Source organism: Peromyscus leucopus, chromosome 4, assembly GCF_004664715.2.
Source record: "Peromyscus leucopus breed LL Stock chromosome 4, UCI_PerLeu_2.1, whole genome shotgun sequence".
Taxonomy (NCBI): domain Eukaryota; kingdom Metazoa; phylum Chordata; class Mammalia; order Rodentia; family Cricetidae; genus Peromyscus; species Peromyscus leucopus.
This window is the reverse complement of record NC_051066.1, coordinates 61,096,982-61,115,283: the sequence shown is the minus strand read 5'-3', so window position 1 is coordinate 61,115,283 and position 18,302 is coordinate 61,096,982. Positions and strand designations below refer to the sequence as shown.

The 18,302-nt window shown below is 47.0% G+C and overlaps 1 protein-coding gene across 1 annotated transcript; it reads right to left on the bottom strand.

Annotated features, from left to right (window-relative positions):
* Positions 1 to 86: 86 nt before the first annotated feature.
* Positions 87 to 14,790, bottom strand: Ube2l6 (ubiquitin conjugating enzyme E2 L6). The gene is given in 5 exon segments (XM_028894207.2): positions 87 to 374; positions 4,334 to 4,520; positions 10,193 to 10,251; positions 10,254 to 10,287; positions 14,433 to 14,790. Coding segments are annotated over 5 exon segments (459 nt in total). The 5' UTR covers positions 14,460 to 14,790; the 3' UTR covers positions 87 to 222.
* Positions 14,791 to 18,302: the final 3,512 nt, after the last annotated feature.

The window sequence follows — 18,302 nt, the reverse complement described above, 5'->3', positions numbered from 1 at the left end:
CTGGCTTTGGGAGCGGCCAAGGACGTGGGAACAGCACATCTAGAGCCATATGACTCGGGAAAGGAGCACACATCACACAGACCCTCCCCCATACACACACACAGTAGGCACATTTATTGGCAATCAGCAGCTACAAAGGAAAACTTGAGCACAGGATGGTGCCAGTCTCTGATATCCATCCACTCAGCAGAAGATCCAGGCAGAGAGGCCTCAGAACCAGCATTAAGAGGGTCGGTCCACTCCAAATTGAAGGGTGAATTCCTCTGCCTTCTGCCTGAACATCTCCGGGTTCTGAGTCAGGAGGTCAGCGAGTTCCAACCGCACAGGCTCCTCTGGATTTGGTCTATTCACCAGCATGTTGAGGGCCTCCAAGACTAGAGAGAGAGGACAGAGAAGGGCATCGTGGCCAAGGAGAACCATGGGAGCAGGTCAGGGCTATTCATCCCCAGATTCTCCCGAAGACCCACAGTCATTCCTCAGGGGACTCCAAGAGGGTCCCACCACTTGGGATGGCTCCACAGCCAAAGCAGACGTCCCTCTCATTCTTCCTTCGTTTTATACAGGGTCTTTTTATTATGTGTACAGCATGTTTGTCTGCAGGCCAGAAGAGGGTGCCAGATCTCATTACAGATGTGAGCCACCATGTGGTTGCTGGGAATTGAACTCAGGACCTCTGGAAGAGCAGTCAGTGCTCTTAACCTCTGAGCCGTCTCTCCAGCCCAAGTCCCGTCGTGCCCCCCCCCCCCGAGACAGGGTTTCTCTGTGTAGCTTTGCGCCTTTCCTGGAACTCACTTTGGAGACCAGGCTGGCCTCAAACTCACAGAGATCCACCTGCCTCTGCCTCCCGAGTGCTGGGATTAAAGGTGTGCGCCACCACCGCCTGGCTCTTTCTGCTTTGTTTTTAAGATTTTAGTGTGTGTGTGTGTGTCCATATTTGTACAGATGATCGTGGAGACAGAAGGGGGAGCTGGATCCCCTGGAGCTAGAGTTACAGGGAGTTGTGAGGGGCCTGATGTGGGTGCTGGGAACTGAACTGTTCTCGGCAAGAGCAGCAATCATTCTTAAATGATGAACCATTTCTCAGACACCCTGGTTTTCTGTTAGATTGGGATTTCAAAGAAACTTTTATTTGGGGTAAAGGGGTTCTAAACTAAAGACTGAGAACAGTTCCCACCCCAGTGGCTTTCAATCTTCTCAACTGCTTTCGGGAACCTGGGGAGGTGGCATTCTAACCCTCCTAGGCAGGTGCACAAATGTCTCTGCCCTCATTTACTGCTCTGGTGAAGACAGCATCACAGGCCCCTAGGGCTCGTCCAAGGCCCACTCCTTGTGTCCCCCGCCCTGGGGGTCCTTGTTCTCCTACGTTAAGAGTCCTGAGCAGGCCAGACACAGGTTGGCGCCCAGGTTGAGTCCACTGACTTCAGAGCTTTACTGTCCAACATGGTCACTACTGCTTACGTGTTATTTAAGTTTAAATTCATGGAAGTTCGATACAATTAAGAATTCAGTTCCAGTTTCTTTAACCACAGGGGACTATGGTATTAGTCACTGGAGACACAGCCAGCATTTCCAGCACTACAGAAAGTCCTGTTAATGCTCTAGAGTCAGGTGTGTCCAACTTGGGGATCAACACAAAATTATGAGTTTACTTAAAACATGATATTTATTTTTGCCCTTGGGGGGGTAGCTTGATAACACAGTTCTCAAGCATGCATTTTGCAGATGACAACTTTCTTTTACAATATCATTGTCTTAGGGTTTCTGTGGCTGTGATGAAAGACCATGACCAAGAGCACCTTGGGGAGGAAAGGGCTTATTTCAGCTTACAACTCTCAGGTCTCAGTCTGTCATTGAGGGAAGTCAGAATAGGAACCAAAGCAGAGGCCATAAAAGAACACTGTTTACTGGCTTGCTCCTCACAGCTTGCTCAGCCTGCTTTCTTTCTTTTTTCTTTTTTTTTTTAAGATTTATTTATTTATTATGTACAAGAGGGCACCAGTCTCATTACAGATGGTTGTGAGTCACCATGTGGGTGCTGGGAATTGAACTCAGGACCTCTGGAAGAGCAGTCACTGCTCTTAACCTCTGAGCCATCTCTCCAGCCCTCAGCCTGCTTTCTTATACAACTCAGAATGAGCTGCCCAGGGGTGGCATCACCCACAGTGGGCTGGGCCTTCTCACATCAATCTTTAATCAAGAGAATGCTGGACAGACTTACCTATAGGCCAATCTTATGGAGACATCTTCTCATTTGAGAGCTCCTTTTCCCAAATGCTTCTAGCTTGTGTCAAGCTACCATAAAAGTAACCACCACCCTACACCCGCTAGATCCAGCCAAGCTCTGCCCCTCAGCACCTGTAGGGCCTTATTCAACAGCTTCACCCTTCATAAGCTTCAGTGTCTCCATTTATTCAATAAGGCTAACGGTGACTCCATCTCATAGGAAGAGATGATGGTCCTCTTACCCCAAGCCCTTCCCTCTGCAGGCAAGCTCTCTCTCTCTCTCTCTCTCTCTCTCTCTCTCTCTCTCTCTCTCTCTCTCTCTCTCTCTCTCTCTCTCACACACACACACACACACACACACACACACACACACACGACAAAGTTTCTCAGTCACACCTGAAAGAGTATACCAACCATCCAGTATCTAGGGAAGCATCTCTTCATTCAACAGGTTCACCTTAGACTCACATTTTTATCACCTCTGATTTATTCATTTTTTAAAATGTATTTGGGCTGGAGAGATGGCTCAGCAGTTAAGAGCACTGGCTGCTCTTCCAAAAGTCCTGAGTTTAATTTCCAACACCCACATGGTGGTTCATAATGATCTTTAACTATAGTCCCATGGGATCTGATGCCTTCTTCTGGTGTAGATATATGCAGACAAAACATATATATATATATACATAATATATAATATATATGCAGACAAAACATATATATACATAATATATAATATATATGCAGACAAAACATATATATATATACATAAATAAATAAGTGTATTTATTGGGCTGGGTAGATGACTCAGCAATTAACAATGCTGGCTGCTGCTCTAGAGGAACTGTTTGATTCCCAGCATTCACATGGTACCTCACAATTGTCTGTAACTCCAGTCCCAGAGTTCCAACTCCCTCTTCTGGCCTTCACAGGCACCAGACATGTATATGGTGCACAGACATACACATAGACAGAAAAATCCGTACATATTAAATATATAAATGTTTAAAATTTTTTATTTATATACTTTAAAATTTCTATATGCGAGCATGTTGCCTGTACGTACATATGTGCACCATGTGCATGCAGCACCCTTGAAGGCCAAAAGAGGGCGCTGGATCACCTGGAACTGGAATTACAGATCCCCTGAGTGCTGGAACTGAACCCAGGTCCTCTGCGAAAGCAGCAAGTGCTCTTAATTTCAGAGTCATCTCTCCAGTGCCTATTTATTTATTTTTGACACAGGGTCTAATTTGGGCCAGGCAGACCTCAAACTTGCTATGTTATTAAGGATTAACTTTTAAAATTAATTTGTTTGTGTGTGTGTGATATGTGTGCATACTGACACAAGCATGCCACAGAACTCATGTAGAGGTCACAGGACAACTTTTGTGAGCTGTAGGTTCGTTCCTTCCACTGTGGGATATGTGGATCAAACCCAGGTTTAGACTTGCTCAGTGTGGTAATATGAATGTAATTGGCCCCCATAAACTCAGAGAGTGCCACTATTAGTAGGTGTGGCCTTCCTGAAGTAGGTGTGGCCTTGTTGGAAGAAGTGTGTCATTGTGGGGGTGGGCTTTGAGTTCTCCTGTGCTCAAGCTATGTCTAGTTCAGTTCCCTTCCTGTTGTCTTAGAGTCAAGATGTAGGACTCTCAGCTCCTTCTCCAGCACCACATCTGCCTGCATGCTGCCATATCCTGCCATGATAATAGTGAACTAAATTTTGAATTGCAAGCCACCCAAATTAATGTTTTCCTTTATAAAAGTTGCTGTGGTCATGGAGTCTCTTTACAGCAGTTGATAACCCTAACTAAAACACCACTCAGCAAGCCCATTTGCCAGCTGAATCGTCTTGCTCTTGAAGATGACCTTGGACTTCTGACCCTCCTGCTTCAACTTCTCAAGTACTGGCATCCCAAGTGTGGATCATCATACCCAGTTTATATGGTGTAGAAGACTGACCCAAAGACTTTATAAGACAAGCACTCAACTGAGTTACACCCTATTCCCTAGCTCTTCTCTTTTAAGCCTTTAACACAAATTAAGCCCCAAACATCCCCCATCCAATAGCCCCATCTACATCTGCCCCTCTTCTGGGCAAGGCCAGTCCTACCTTGGCAGGTCTTGGTGTAAGGCTTCCAGTTCTCAGTGCTGATGAGGGGCAGGCACACCAACCCATCCTCTCTGATGTTGGGGTGGTAGATCTTGGTGATGAATTTCAAAGTGGGAGGCTTAAGTGGATACTCTCTGGGGAAGTCAATTTGCAGATGAAAGGCCTTGAGGTGATAGGGAGGTTGGTCCTGGTCAAAGAGAAGAGACTGAGCTCTGTTCTGATGGTACAACTCCCTGCAAGATGGCTTTCCTCCAAGGGCTTTGATCTGGTTCCCTCCCTTCCTCATCCCAGGGTCCCAGGTGTTCTCTGTTCTACTCCCAGGAAGAGAGGAGCATGTGGCAACTGCCTTAGAAATTAGAGGACGGATAGACCCTGGGTTTTATTCTGTTGTCATGAGTGAAACACCTCCCATCCCTGAACCTCAGTTTCCTCAACTGAAAAATGGGACAGAAGCCCAGAAAATCACACAGACAGCCCCGGTTAAGCTCAATGAGTCACAACACAAAACAAGCAGACATGTGAGCAAGAGCTGTGTAGGGAAGAGGGAAGGCGGCGTGAGAGCAACCGGTGTGTGTATAATAGATGTATGAAACTGTCAGAGAACAAATTTACTAATTAAAAGTGGTGCAGATGCTATGGAAACCAGAAAGGAGGTCGCCAAAACTTAAAATATGATCCATCAATTCCCACTTTGGACATATCCCTCGAAGAATTTTTTAAGATGTATTTATTTTGTGTGTATGAATGCCTGCATGCATGTAAGTGTACCACATGCTCATGGAAGTCAGAGGTGTTAACTCCCCGGAACTTGGGTCCCCTGCGAGAGCAACCAGGGCTCTCAACTACTGAGCCATCTCTCCAGTGCTCCCCAAAGAACTTCTTTTGTTGTTTTTCAAAGACGGGGTGTCTCTGTGTAGCCCTGGCTGTCCTGGAACTCACTCTGTAGACCAGGCTGGCCTCGAACTCACAGAGATCCGCCTGCCTCTGCCTCTAGAGTGCTGAGATTAAAGGTGTGCACCACCTTAGCCTGGAGGAACTTTTTAATAAAATCATTTTACTATAATGAAGTCATAAATTAAAACATCACAGAGTTAAGTTAATGTAGCCACACAAACGCTTGCCCAGTCCTAAACTCTACACTTCAATGAATTTCTACACACAGCAGCCTTTCTGAAGCCACACAACTTCCCTTATGTTTTTGTGTTTTAATTTATTCTTCTCTCACACAATACATTCTAGTGGAAGCCTCTCCTCTCTCCACTCCTTCCAGTCTTGGTGGTCCTCCCCCCCCTGCCCCCCACATCTTCCCTCTCCCCCAGATCCAGCTGCTCCTGTTTCCCTTCAGAAAAGAGCAGGCCTCCCAGTGAGTGATATCAAACACTTAGGGATTTACACTTTCACTTTCGATTGTATTTTTATGAATTTGTTCATACAAATAACACACAAAAAAGAAAAAGCACGACAGAGTTGAAACTGAAAAAACAATCTGTTTTTTACTCTCTTTCACTTGTGTGTCCTTCTGTCTGCAGCATTCTGTCTGTCCTCATCACCTGATGTTACGCTTTCTTGGTCTCCTTTCTAAATGGCACGCTGTGCCCACCCTTACCACTGTTTGCATGTATACACTCTAGACTAGAATCTGCATATGAGAAAGAACATCCTAATTGTTTTTTGAGTTTGAGTGACCCCACTTAATATTATACTTTCCAAGTCCATCCATTTGCCTGCAAATTTCACGGTTACGTTTTTCCTACTCAGCTGAAGAAGACAAATGAAAAAAACAAGACACATATGGACAAAGACACATTGTTTATCCTTAAAAGGGAATGACAGCCTAATAATACACACTACAACTTGAATGAACCTTGAAAGACATTACGATAAGTGAAATAAGCCAAACAAAAATAAATAAATAAAATAAAAAATAAACAAAAAAAACCTGACAGCTACTGTATTGATGGCACTCATGTCAATACCTAGAATGGTCAAATCCTAGAAATATAAAACAGAAAAGTGCTTATCAGGTGCTGGAGGAATGGACAGAGCTTATCAAATATAGGCCTAGTTTGAAATACAGATTGAAACGCTCTAAAAATGGAGGGGAATGATGACTATATAATGTACTTACGAACTCTTTAAACATGGTAAACGTTATTACTTTACAATGATACATATACACAAACAAAATAAACCTTAAAAAAACAACTAGACATAAAGCTCCATGCCTATAATCAGAATGTTTGGAAGGTGAAGCAGGACTGTTGCCTGGGCTACAGAGTGAGTTCAAGTCACCCTGGACTACACAGCAAAACTCTGTCACAAAACAAAATACAACAAACCCAGGGACTGGGGTAAAGAAGGGTTTGGCAATGGCCAAGAGCTAGTACAAGAAGAATTCAGATCAAGTGAGCTGAAGAGTCTCCTGGGCACCTACCCTGGGCCACCTGTGTGTGACTAGGAATGCCCCCCACATTAGCCTGTAGAGTGGAGAGCAGGCAACGTGAAGACCCTGACGCTACAGGGTCAGTTTTGTCTCTTTCACCCACGAGCAATGTCTCTTAGATGAGTGACTGGACCTCTCTGGGTTTCCCTAACAGCAGATGTCTTCGTAGGGCTTAGCTGAGGATGGAATAAGTTAGTCAAAGGCCTAGAACAGGGTATGGCAGCACACATATGTGCACCAGCTATCATTGGTAAGTATGAAAGTCATGTCTCTCAACGTAAGGAAACTGTAGTTCAGTGTGTACATGCGATGTCCAGGTCACAGTGACTGTGCTAAAATGGAAACTCAGCATTTGACTCTACGACCCACATACGACCACCGCTCTGTGTTCCTGAAGAAGTTCCAGGGGCTGGAGATGTGGCTCAGTTGGCAGAGCATTTACCCAGCATGGACAAAGCCCTGGGACCAGTTCCTGGCACCACGTAACACAGGGTGTGACGGTGCACACCTGCCATCCCAGTGCGTGGGTGGTAGATAAGACGTTCAAGGTCATTCTCGGCTACATAGGGAGTTTGAGGCTAGCCGTGGACACACGAGACCCGGTAAAGAAGAAGAGGAAAGGGGAGGGGAGCGGAGACCAGAATGATCCCAGCACAGAGCAGAATGGTCCCAGCACAGAGCTCAGGGTCCTTCACGCTGGTGCCAAAGCTCCAAATCCTTCCAGAAGTTCCATTTTTGAAAACACAGGGCTAAGAGAGCTAGAACTACACCAGTGGTTGGGCAGAGTCAAGTGTTGTATTGCTGTGTTCTGTTCTGAGTGCTGGAATGGACACCGAGGCCGCACACGTGCTAGGCTCCTCGTCCACTGTAACTGAGCCCTGTCTGTAGCCCAGAGTCAAGGTTCTGACTGAGTACCTGTCTCTAACACACACAGAATGGAAACTGGGCTAGGCTGTGTTGAAACGAGACAGGGAGCAACCCCTGGGCAGATAAAGAAAATATCCAGCTCATGGTCTTGATAAACAGAAAAGCCTGGGTCTGTGAGGCAGAGACAAGAGTGAGTGGCGCAGGACCCTCAGGGCAGAACTGGGTGTCTTTGCATCCTGTCTGCAGACTTCTTCTTGCTGAGCTCCAAGGTCTTAACAATGGATGCAGACAGCTGAGGCCCGAGGCCTTCTCCTGCTCTGCCTCATGCTACTGTGTGACTCTGAGCTTCTCTAGGACTCGCTCTCTCATCCGTAAAGAAGGTGGACCAGATGAAGGAGTTCACACTGCACCCCATGTTGGTGGAAAGACTGTTACTGCTTTCCAAAGTCTGGGTTAAATAAAATTTTTGATTGAAACCGCCCATGCACTGGTTAGGATGGAAGACTCTGGAGCTGGAAATGTAGCTCAGTGGCAAAGTACATGCTTTGCTCGCGTGCCTTGGGTTCAAATCTTAGCACCGCAAGCAAAACAAAAAGGAGAAAAACAGGAAAGTCCAAGGCAGGAGGACTGCCAGCCTGAGCTACAGAGTGAGGACCTGTCTCCAATGAAGGAAGGAAAAACAGAAAAGGAAGGGACTGAGGGAATAGCTCAGTCAGGAAAGTGTTTGCATTGCAAACATAAGGACCTGACTTGGGTCCCCCAAATCCCTGTATGGGGGGGGAAGCAGGACATGGTGTCACACGCTTGCAATCCTGGTGCTGGGAAGTATAAGCAGGTGGATCCCTGGGGACCGGCTGCTTAGCCTGCCTACCCTACTTAGAAAGTCCCAGGCTAAAGTCCGGGGGTGGGGGGGAGTGTACAGCATTTTAAACTGACCTCTTGCTTCCATAAGTTCACAAAGGTAAACATGGAGGAGAAGGGACAGAATTGGAGGGGGCGGGATGTGAAATTGAATTCTGGAGCCAGACGAGCCCCTGCCCTGCCCCCTTATTCTGTGTAATGGTGGGCACATTCCTCACTGTCTGGCTTTCCATATCCTCATCTGTAACAGGATGATGTCCTTCCTTAAGGTGGGTGAGGCTTCTCAGTGTAACCTCATGCCGAGTTCTTCAGACAGTCATCCGTCTGTTGCGATTCTCTACACAGCTTTACAAGGCCAGCGCAGCTGTGACCCGCTGTCACTGAAGGGACAGGTGGGCTGCCTGGATGACCATGTAAATTGAGACTAAGTCTTTCTGGGGCTAGAGGTCTGCTTACCCTCAAAGGCTCTTTGCTTCTCCTTCCCTGCAGGCCAGCTACTTTCTTCATCACAGCTCCCTAGAGTCTAACAAATGTCCTCCAGCCTCCTGATTGGCTAGAAAGGTGTTGGCACATCTGCCTGAGGACTCACCCATAGAGATCCTGTGACTTCACCGTCTCTCTCAAACATGGCCTTTCCTAATTTTTCCTATGACTGCCCTCCTCCTCCTGACCTGCCCCTCCTCCTCGCTGTCATCATCCCAAAACTGGTCTCCGGGAAGACATAATCAGGATCCACTTAGTATCTTTTCCCCAACCCTTGTGGCCCAGCATCTGGACAGCTTCAACCAAGGGGCTGAAGGACCTTGACAGGGCTCAGATGTTGGCCTAGCTCAAGCCTTCCTCCATTTTTCTGTACTACAGATTAGTGGAAAGGGAAGGAGAGACCATTGCATGGTAATTACAGATTCTAAATAATTAGACCATCAGTTTTCTCCAAGAGCTTTGCTTAGCAAAGGGCTGTGTCTTTTGTTTTTGTTTGTTTGTTTTCTTTTTTCTTCTAAGTGTTATTTCTCAAGTTGAATCATGACCCTATATCAAAAAAAACAAGGAGGTCTCATTTTGTCAGAAACGATATTAACTAAGCCCGGTAGCACATGTTTTTAGCTCCAGCACTTAGGAGGCAGTGCTCTGAGTTCAAGACCACCTTGGTCTACACAGCAAGCTCCAGACCAAGTTACATAGGGAGATCGTATCTCAAAATGTGTGTATGTGTTAAACTACCTTGTTTTGGGAGACAGGGCTTCCCACTGGCCTGAAAATCACCAAGTAAGCTAGGCTGCCTGGTCAGTGAGTTCCAGAGACCTGTCTCTGCCTCCTCAGCTCTAGGATTACAAGCTCCTGCCATCACTCTTGACTGTTTACATGGGCGCTGAGGGCCGAACTCAGGTCCTCAAGTTCACCAACTGGGCCTCCCCTGATTTTGGTACTGTTTGTCTGCCGAACCTTCCTTCTTTGGTGGGCTTGTTAGCTACCAGTTTGAAGGAGAGGTGTCCTCTTAAGTCCAAAGTTTCTGTTGGTGTGTTCATTAGTCTGACTGGACTTAGAAGCAATTGGTCTAGAGACAGACCTTTTAACATACACCACAACCTCCAGGAAGAGATCCCAGGTCAAAGGAAGTTCTCACCGAGGCCTGACTCTCCCATCTAGCATAAGTCACCCCTACCCCAAGAGCTCCCATGGATACTCACAGGCAGCAGAAGCATGTGCCATATAAGCACGTTGGCATCATCGCTAGACAGGTCCCGCAGTATGGTGGAAGCTTCTCCAAAAGATCCTCCAGCTCCTGTAGAGGTCACACGGGGACAGTGGGCCAAGTGTTCATAACCTCAGCACTGTACCCACAGCCCTGCAGCAAGCCCAAACAGCATATCGTAAGAACAGAAAGCAAAAGGTCAGAGCCTTTTGTGAAATATTTGTTCACACTGTGTGAAGCTGTGTCACTGTGATTGGTGTAATAAAGAGCTGACTGGCCAATAGCGAGGCGGGAGAGAATAGGCGGGACTTCCCAACAGATTTAGGCGTTAAGAGATGCCAACGAGACACTGAAAAAGTCAGACATACGATATAGAGGAAAGGTAACTGAACACAGATTAATAAAAACAGGTTAATTTAAGTTATGGAGCCAGGCGGTGGTGGTGCACGCCTTTAACCCCAGCACCCGGGAGACAGAGTCAGGCAGATCTCTGTGAGTTGGAGGCTAGCCTGGTCTACAGAGTGAGTTCTAGGACAGCCAGGGCTGTTACACAGAGAAATCTTGTCTGAAAAAAACAAAGAGAGAGAGGGGGGAGAGGGAGAGAGAGAGAGAGTTGGGAAAAAGCCTAAACTAAAGCCAACCTTTTATAACTAATAGTAAGTCTCCATGCCTTTATTTTTGAACTGGTGGCTCAAAGGAAAGTCCGACTACAGGAGCCCTCACTTAGGGAGCACTTAGCTGGTGTGGGACACAGTACTGGGTGATAAATGAATCACCTGATTTTATCCTCACTCTAGGTCTGCAGGCCCCAGCATAAGAATAAGCTGATCGCTTCTCTCAAATATTGAGAATTTGGGAGTAAGTTCTCCTAGGAGCCTTTCTTTCTGAAAGCAAGGTACTTAACTCTGTCTTCTTGCCCTCTTTCTGGAAAGCCACTGGGTCCAATTTCCTCTTGGTGTCTTCACTAATACCTGCTGAGTTTCCAGCAGAATGTGCACGGGTAGAAACAACGGCAAGGACATCACCCACCCGCCCCTCCACCACGCCACACCGCCCTTAGGGTAAAGGTCTGCCCCCAGTGAGGAACTCTACGCACCACACATGGGAACCAGGGATAAGGAGTAACCGGGCTTCTTAGAAATGTGGCCCGATCACTTGGGCACCCCTTCATTCTCCCAAGAGCAGCTTACTGAGCATCCTCTGCTGACCCCTGACTAAGACGGGGTGCAGCCCTCAAGAATGTCTTTGGAGCAATGGAGGAAACTCAAATTTGAGGATGTGAATAGTGCGAATGGACACATAATCAGGGAGGAGGGAAGAAGGGGAGCAGGAATGCCTCCCAGAGGTCGCACGCTGTGAGATGGGCCTTGAAGAGTAGATGGGAACCCGCCAGAAAAGCAGAACATCAAGGCTGAGGGCCCAGGCAGGACAAGTGTATGCAGGTACCCCATGGAATACTAATGTTATCACAGGAAAAGGGCTTCACGGCTAAGTACATTTGGGCAAGTTGAGCTAACCAGGTTCATCACTGCAGAACAGCCCTAAGGTTGTGGGTTGGGTTTGGTTATTGCAGTACTGAGGGTGAAACTAAGTGCCTTGAACATACTAGGTGGTACCCTACCTGAACCACATCCCACATGTCCAAAGTCTCCCGTATACCATAGTGCATCTGACCAAGGGACCTCACCCCTGGGACTCCAGAGCTCCTCGTTTTTAGAAGGGGGCGACATTGAAAAACATTCACACAACAAGCAGCTCAGTCCTCTGGGACAACGACTAGATACAAACTATGTTTCTCATCCAGGGATGTGTGTACCCACCAGGGTACATTTGTCAATATCTAGACACATTTTCCACTATCACAAATGGGGTGAGTGCTACTACAGTTCAGCAGGTCAAGTCCAGAGATACTGATGAAACATCCTACAAAGAAGTATCTGGTCCCAAGTGCCAACAGAGACAACGTTGAGAAGTGCTTGTGTAAACACACGCAGAGAGAAAGTTTCCCTAACCCAAGGGGTTGGGTGTGGGGTCCTTCACTGCAGTAAACTATCTGTACTTCCTCTCCCAAATACATGAACTTCCCACATTTTCTTCTATCTCTCAGCCTCTCTTCCATGTCTAGCCACACCAACAAATTGCTTCCTGCCTCTTCCACTTAGAGCCATGACCACTCATTTGCCTATTCCACCTAACTACAACCATCCTCTTGGCAAGAACAAAGGTTTAAGTAGAACACAGATCTTGAACGAGCATGTTCAGGGCTAGAGATGCAGCTCAGTTGGTAGGGTGTTTGCTTGGCATGCATGAAGCCCTGGGTTCAATTCCCAAAACTGCATAGAGCTTGATTAAGTGGGACACATCTCTGATCCCAGGACTTAAGAGATGGAGGCAGAAGAATCAAGAAATTAGAGGTTGGACTGGTGAGGTAGTTCAGCAGCTAGGTGCACCTGTTGCTCTAACCCGGAGGACCTGGGTTCAATTCCCAGCACCCACATGTTGGCTAACAACCATCTCTGTAACAACCAGTTACAGGGGATCCGATATTCTCTTTTGCCTCTGTGAGCACCCGGCATACAGGTGGTTCACAGATATACATGCAGGCAGAACACCCATGCACATAAAATAAAAGTAATAATTTTAAAAAGAAAATTAAAGATCATTGTCAGCTATATATCAAGTTTGAGGCCAACCCGGAATGCATAAAACACTATCTAAAAAACAAGGGGAATTTTCTCTCTTACCACTGGGAATACTTGAATTTTATGTGCTTTCGTGAATTCTGCCATGACTTTCCCATAATTGCTGAAATCTAAGCTAGGACACACAGCTCCTCCCAAAGTCTGCTAGTAAGTCACCTGACTTGGAGGAACTGAAACTGAAGACACAAAGGCCCTTAATAGCCCTGTTGTGATTGTCTCGTCAGTCTAGAGTCAAATTCCAGCCTCGTCACTCCTGCTGAATATCTGAACAGCACTGTCAGCCAGGTTACTCTCTCTGATATCTCAATTTCCTCCTCTGCGAAATGGGAAGACACAATTATCTCACAGAGTTGCTATACAAATTAGATAAAATAAACTGCCTGGCACTCAGGATTCTGGAGCAATACAAGCCTGTCCATCTCTTAGCAAGAGGTAGCGAGGACCCTCTGCCCTATTTTGCACCAGTCTCCAAATTTTAGTTCTGGGATGGGCCTGCTCTGGCCTTCTCCATCTTAAAGAATTTTCCCTTATGGAGCCGAGGACAGCAGCCACCCTTCTCTCTCCTGAAGCAGCCTTTCCCTAAATTGTGCAGACTGGAGGGGCCTTTGGGGTAAACTTCAAAGGCTGGGGTACCAGCCCCAGCCCACCACCACCCCTACAATCTCCAATCGTGGCTCCATTCAGCCCTCTAGACATTCCTAAAGAAACCGACCCCTTTCCATTCTTCCAGATAGCATTCAGTGTCCCAGATAGAAATGAGCGCTCAAAGGGGATAAGATTTTTGTTCCTTTTCTGCCCCCTGCCGCCTGGCACTGGGCTAGTACGAAATAGGCATTTAGCATCTGTAGCAGACTGCATGCAAACCTACTCAGGGCATAAATTGGTACTTCTCATCCAGGGACTCTTCTGTATACTCTTCATTCCAGGGACTGCCCATTCCCGCCCCCCTGCCCATCAGCATCTCTAGCTTCTAAGGCCTCGGTTAAGAAAGGTATCAAATTATGGGTCCATCCAGTAGGTGGCGCAACAGAACCCTTCCCGTGCCTGAGATACGCCCCACAAATAAATGTCCAGCAGAATTGAAACTGAAACCAGTTTGGGGACGCTAGTTCATTCTCACCCCCGCCCCCCCCCCGCCCCAACACACACACCACCACCACACACACACACCAGTACAACTGGAAACGTGGTGACTACTCTGTCTTGTGTGTCCCCCATCCCGGCCCACAAACTCCAGCCCTACACACAAACACACACCCACACACCCACACACCCACACACCCACACCCACAAACACACATATCCCGGCCCACAAACTCCAGCCCTACACACACACACACACACACACACACACACACACACACACACCGACCGCCTCCTCCCACTCCTTCACTGGGAGAGGGTGAGGATGCCTGGGTTTCAGCCCACTCTGGTACCCCTAATAAACAAAAGCTCAGAGGTCAGCAGGGGGAAACGGAGGGAATAGAGCATGGGGGGAGAGCACTAGAAAGGGGTCGTCTTACACGCACTTACCTTCGCGACTCGCTTGCTGGCTGTCATCTCGGGTTGGAGCGTGGGGCACCTGCAGACTTCCTCAGGTCCCGGCTTTCTGAACCACAGCTCCGGAGCCCCACCCACGCCCCGCTCCACCCACGCGGACTCCAGCTGCAAAGACCTGCTCCCCACCCCACCGGTGGATACCTGGAGGGAGCCCTCATCGAGTGCCCCCGGAACTCAGCTCTTTGCAGATCAGAGACTAAGTCCGCGGAGCTCAGTGCTCCGCTTGGTTCCTGAGTCCCTCGGGGAGCGCGTCGCTCAGGAGCCGGAATGGGGTCCATCCCTAGACTTCATCATCCCCTCCACGCCGAGAATACACTCGCCCAAAGTACAGACGATATACTCGCTGTGCAAACCTAACTCTGCTGTAGGGCTCTCTGCGACCCCCGCAATGTGTTAGCCGGCCTAACCCCTACCTCTAGAAAGATTCTCAGAACCCCGAGCCAAGTCATTTTGCCTTTGTGGGCCCAGTGCCCAATCCTAAAAGCGAGTGGGGGGACAGTGTGAACTATATGCCCTCCAAGGACTTTGAGAAATCCTAGATGCAGTCTAGCAGTTGGACTAAGACACAGTGAAAGATGCTTCTTTTAGGTTGCTTGATGCTGAGCACCACATGAGGATGCTGTTGGACCCATTTGCTTTTAGTTTTGGGAGCTCTGTCGACTTTAAGTCCTTTACTCAGCAGAACACGTAGAAAATGCCTGCTGTATGGCGATTTGGGAAACCGATGGGTAAGAGAAGCCTCAAGATAGATTTCAGGAGCCTATGATAGTCTACTACCAGCCGGTTACAAACTATGGACCTGGTGTGTGTTCTCATGACAGCCAAGAGTCTCCACCCCACTGCGCAAGGGCAGAGACTCCTTGCCCGAGTCCAAGTTGAGACCACGGTAGAATAGCAGCACCCCAACCCCAAATATTGAACAGCATCTGGGAGAAATTCTGCTGCTGTGATGAAGCTACTGAGAAGTCTACCTTCCCCACCTCACCCTTTCCAGCCTAGAAATTAGTCTATTTCGAACTCCAAATTTTGACCCAGTATGCCACATTTTTTCCCCTCTCTCCGGGATCCAAATGTCTGCCTTGCTTCATTTGCAGAACGATTCTGTTTATTCATTTCAATAACTTAAACCAGACACTGCCTAAATGACGGCAATGGACAGGACACCATCAGCAATCCCTAAATATAGGTAGGGGATGAGGGAGCAGGGCATTTGAATCCATTTCTAGTTAGTCTTAGTTAACAAGCACTTGATACCGAGTGCCAGGCACTATCCTGAGAACACACCAAGCTGAAAAAGTGTGGTGACTGTCCTCGGAGAAGCGCTCAGGCAGTTGAAACACGGAGAATTCAGCCTCTGAATTTTTGTGTGTTTGTAGTTTTTTGAAATAGGGTCTCATTATGTAGTCCTGGCTGGCCTAGAACTCAGAGATCTGCCGGCCTCTGCCTCCCTAGTGCTGGGATTAAAGACCTGCATCACCATGCCCGCTTGGTGAATTTTTAATGACAATAACATAAAGAATCACTCGGTCCTCCGAGGGTAGGAGACTCACTTGATCTCCTTGTGGAGGGGGGCAGAGGCTTCCTGGATGACAGAATCTAAGTGAGGGAGACTGAACAGTTAGCTGGAGGAAGAGCATAGAAGGAAGAAGTTCCAAAAAGAGGGAAGGAACAGCATTGGCAGGAACATACAGGGTGTGGGGAACCTGGAAGGGTCGGCAGGGGGAGCATGGTTGTCCGGTCGACCCTCCTTCTTCCCTTTACAGCCTGCATCCTGATGTGATTTCAGGCATTCTGAGAAGGGTCCAGAATCAGCATGTGAGAGCTTACACACACACACACACACACACACACACACACACGGACACGGACACGGACACGGACACGGACACGAACACAAAAAAATAAATAAATAGCTCATTTATTTTCATTGGAACACAATAATTGTACACACTGACAGAGACAGTGTGGTAACCCATGTATGGGATGTGCAATGATGAAATCACAGCAATTAGTATCTGCGTGGCAAGCATTCTCACTTCTTTGTGTTCAGGATCTATGAGCTCTTCTAGTTCCTTAGGAAATCTATAGTGAATCGTTGTTAGTGAAACTTGCCCCACTGTGCTATAGAACATAAGAACCCAGGGCTGCTGGGAGCCTGAGGAGATGGTTCAGCCATTAAGGGCATTTGTTGCTCTCACAGCAACCTGGGTCCAGTGTCTAGTACCCACATGGCGGCTCACAAACCATCCACACTTCCAGGAGATCAGACATCCTCTTCTAATCTCTGCAGGCACCAGGCATACATACAGTGCACTATGCAGGCAAAACAAACACACATATAAAAGAAAAAAGTCTTTTAAAATATGTTAAAAAAAAAAAAAAAAAAGGCAGGACAGCAATGGCACATTCCTTGGGCAGGGGAGGCAGAGCCAGGAGGATCTCTGTGAGTTTGAGGCCAGCCTGGTCTACAGAGAGAGATCCAGGACAGGAACCAAAACTACAAAAGAGAAAGAAAGAAAGAAAGAAAGAAAGAAAGAAAGAAAGAAAGAAAGAAAGAAAGAAAGAAAGAAAGAAAGAAAGAAAGAAAGAAAGAAAGAAAGAAAGAAAGAAAGAAAGAAAAACAGAAAGAGCGAGCTCGGGGTTGGAGAGATGTCTCAGAAGTAAAGTCGGTGGCTGCCAAGCCTGACTTCGGGAAGCCACATGGCAGAAGGAGAAAAGAGAGAACTGAATCCTTTGGGTTGTTTTCTGACCTCCACATGAACACCACAGTATATTCACGAACGCACATACACTAAATAAAACATAATAAAAAAGGAACACTAGAATTCCTTCCTTTTATCTAACCGTATTTGGTACCCATTACCTAGCTCCCTCCATCCTTCTCTGCTGTCCTTCCTCATTTCCTAGTAATATTTATTCTATTTTCTGCTTCCGTGAGAACCTTTTAAAGCTTTCACACAGGGAAAGAGCTGGCTGTGGTGGCACATACCCTACCACTTAGGAGCTGGAGACAGGAGTTCAATGTCAGCTTGGGCTGTTTTGGAGAACTGGCTAGCAGCTAGCCTGGGTTATGTGAGACCTGGTGGTGATATTTTGTTTGTGCTCTAACAAATAGAGCTTGCCTGGAGATCAGAGTGCAGAACTAGCCACTAGTTAATCATAGAGGCCAGACAGTGGTGGCACACACCTTCAATCCCAGCATTTTGGATCTCATGCCTTTAATCCCAGCACTAGGGAGGAAGAAACAGGAAGTAATGTGACTGGGCTGAGAGAGGAATATAAGGCAAGAAGAGAAAGAAGCTTTTCAGGCTGAGGAGTTGGCAAGGTAAGAAGAGGCTGTGGCTTGCTCCTTTGTCTCTCTGATCTTTCGGCATTTACCCCGATATCTGACTCCAGGTTTTCATTATTAAGACCAATTAGAATTTGCAGTACAAGATCTTGTCTCAAACAAACAGAACAGAAAACCCATATACATGTTACAATATGTAGTATTTGTCTTTCTGTGTCTGGCTTATTTCATTTATGACATCCATCATCCATGTAATAAAATTTAAATAGAAATTTTGAATAAAATCACTACCCATTCAAACCTATACACAAATACATATTTTAAAGGTTATAGATGAACATTTAAATTTTTTAAGCTCCATTGTAGTTTGTGCGCATGAGTGTTTTATGTGAATGCATGTATGGGCACCACATGTATATGTGATGCTGGAGGAGGTCAGTAGAGGGCCTTGGGTCTCCTAGAATGGTTGTGGGCACCTGGGTCCCCTGCAAGAGCAATACATGCTCTTAATTGCTAAGCCATCTCTCCAGCTCATAAATATACACTTTCAAGGA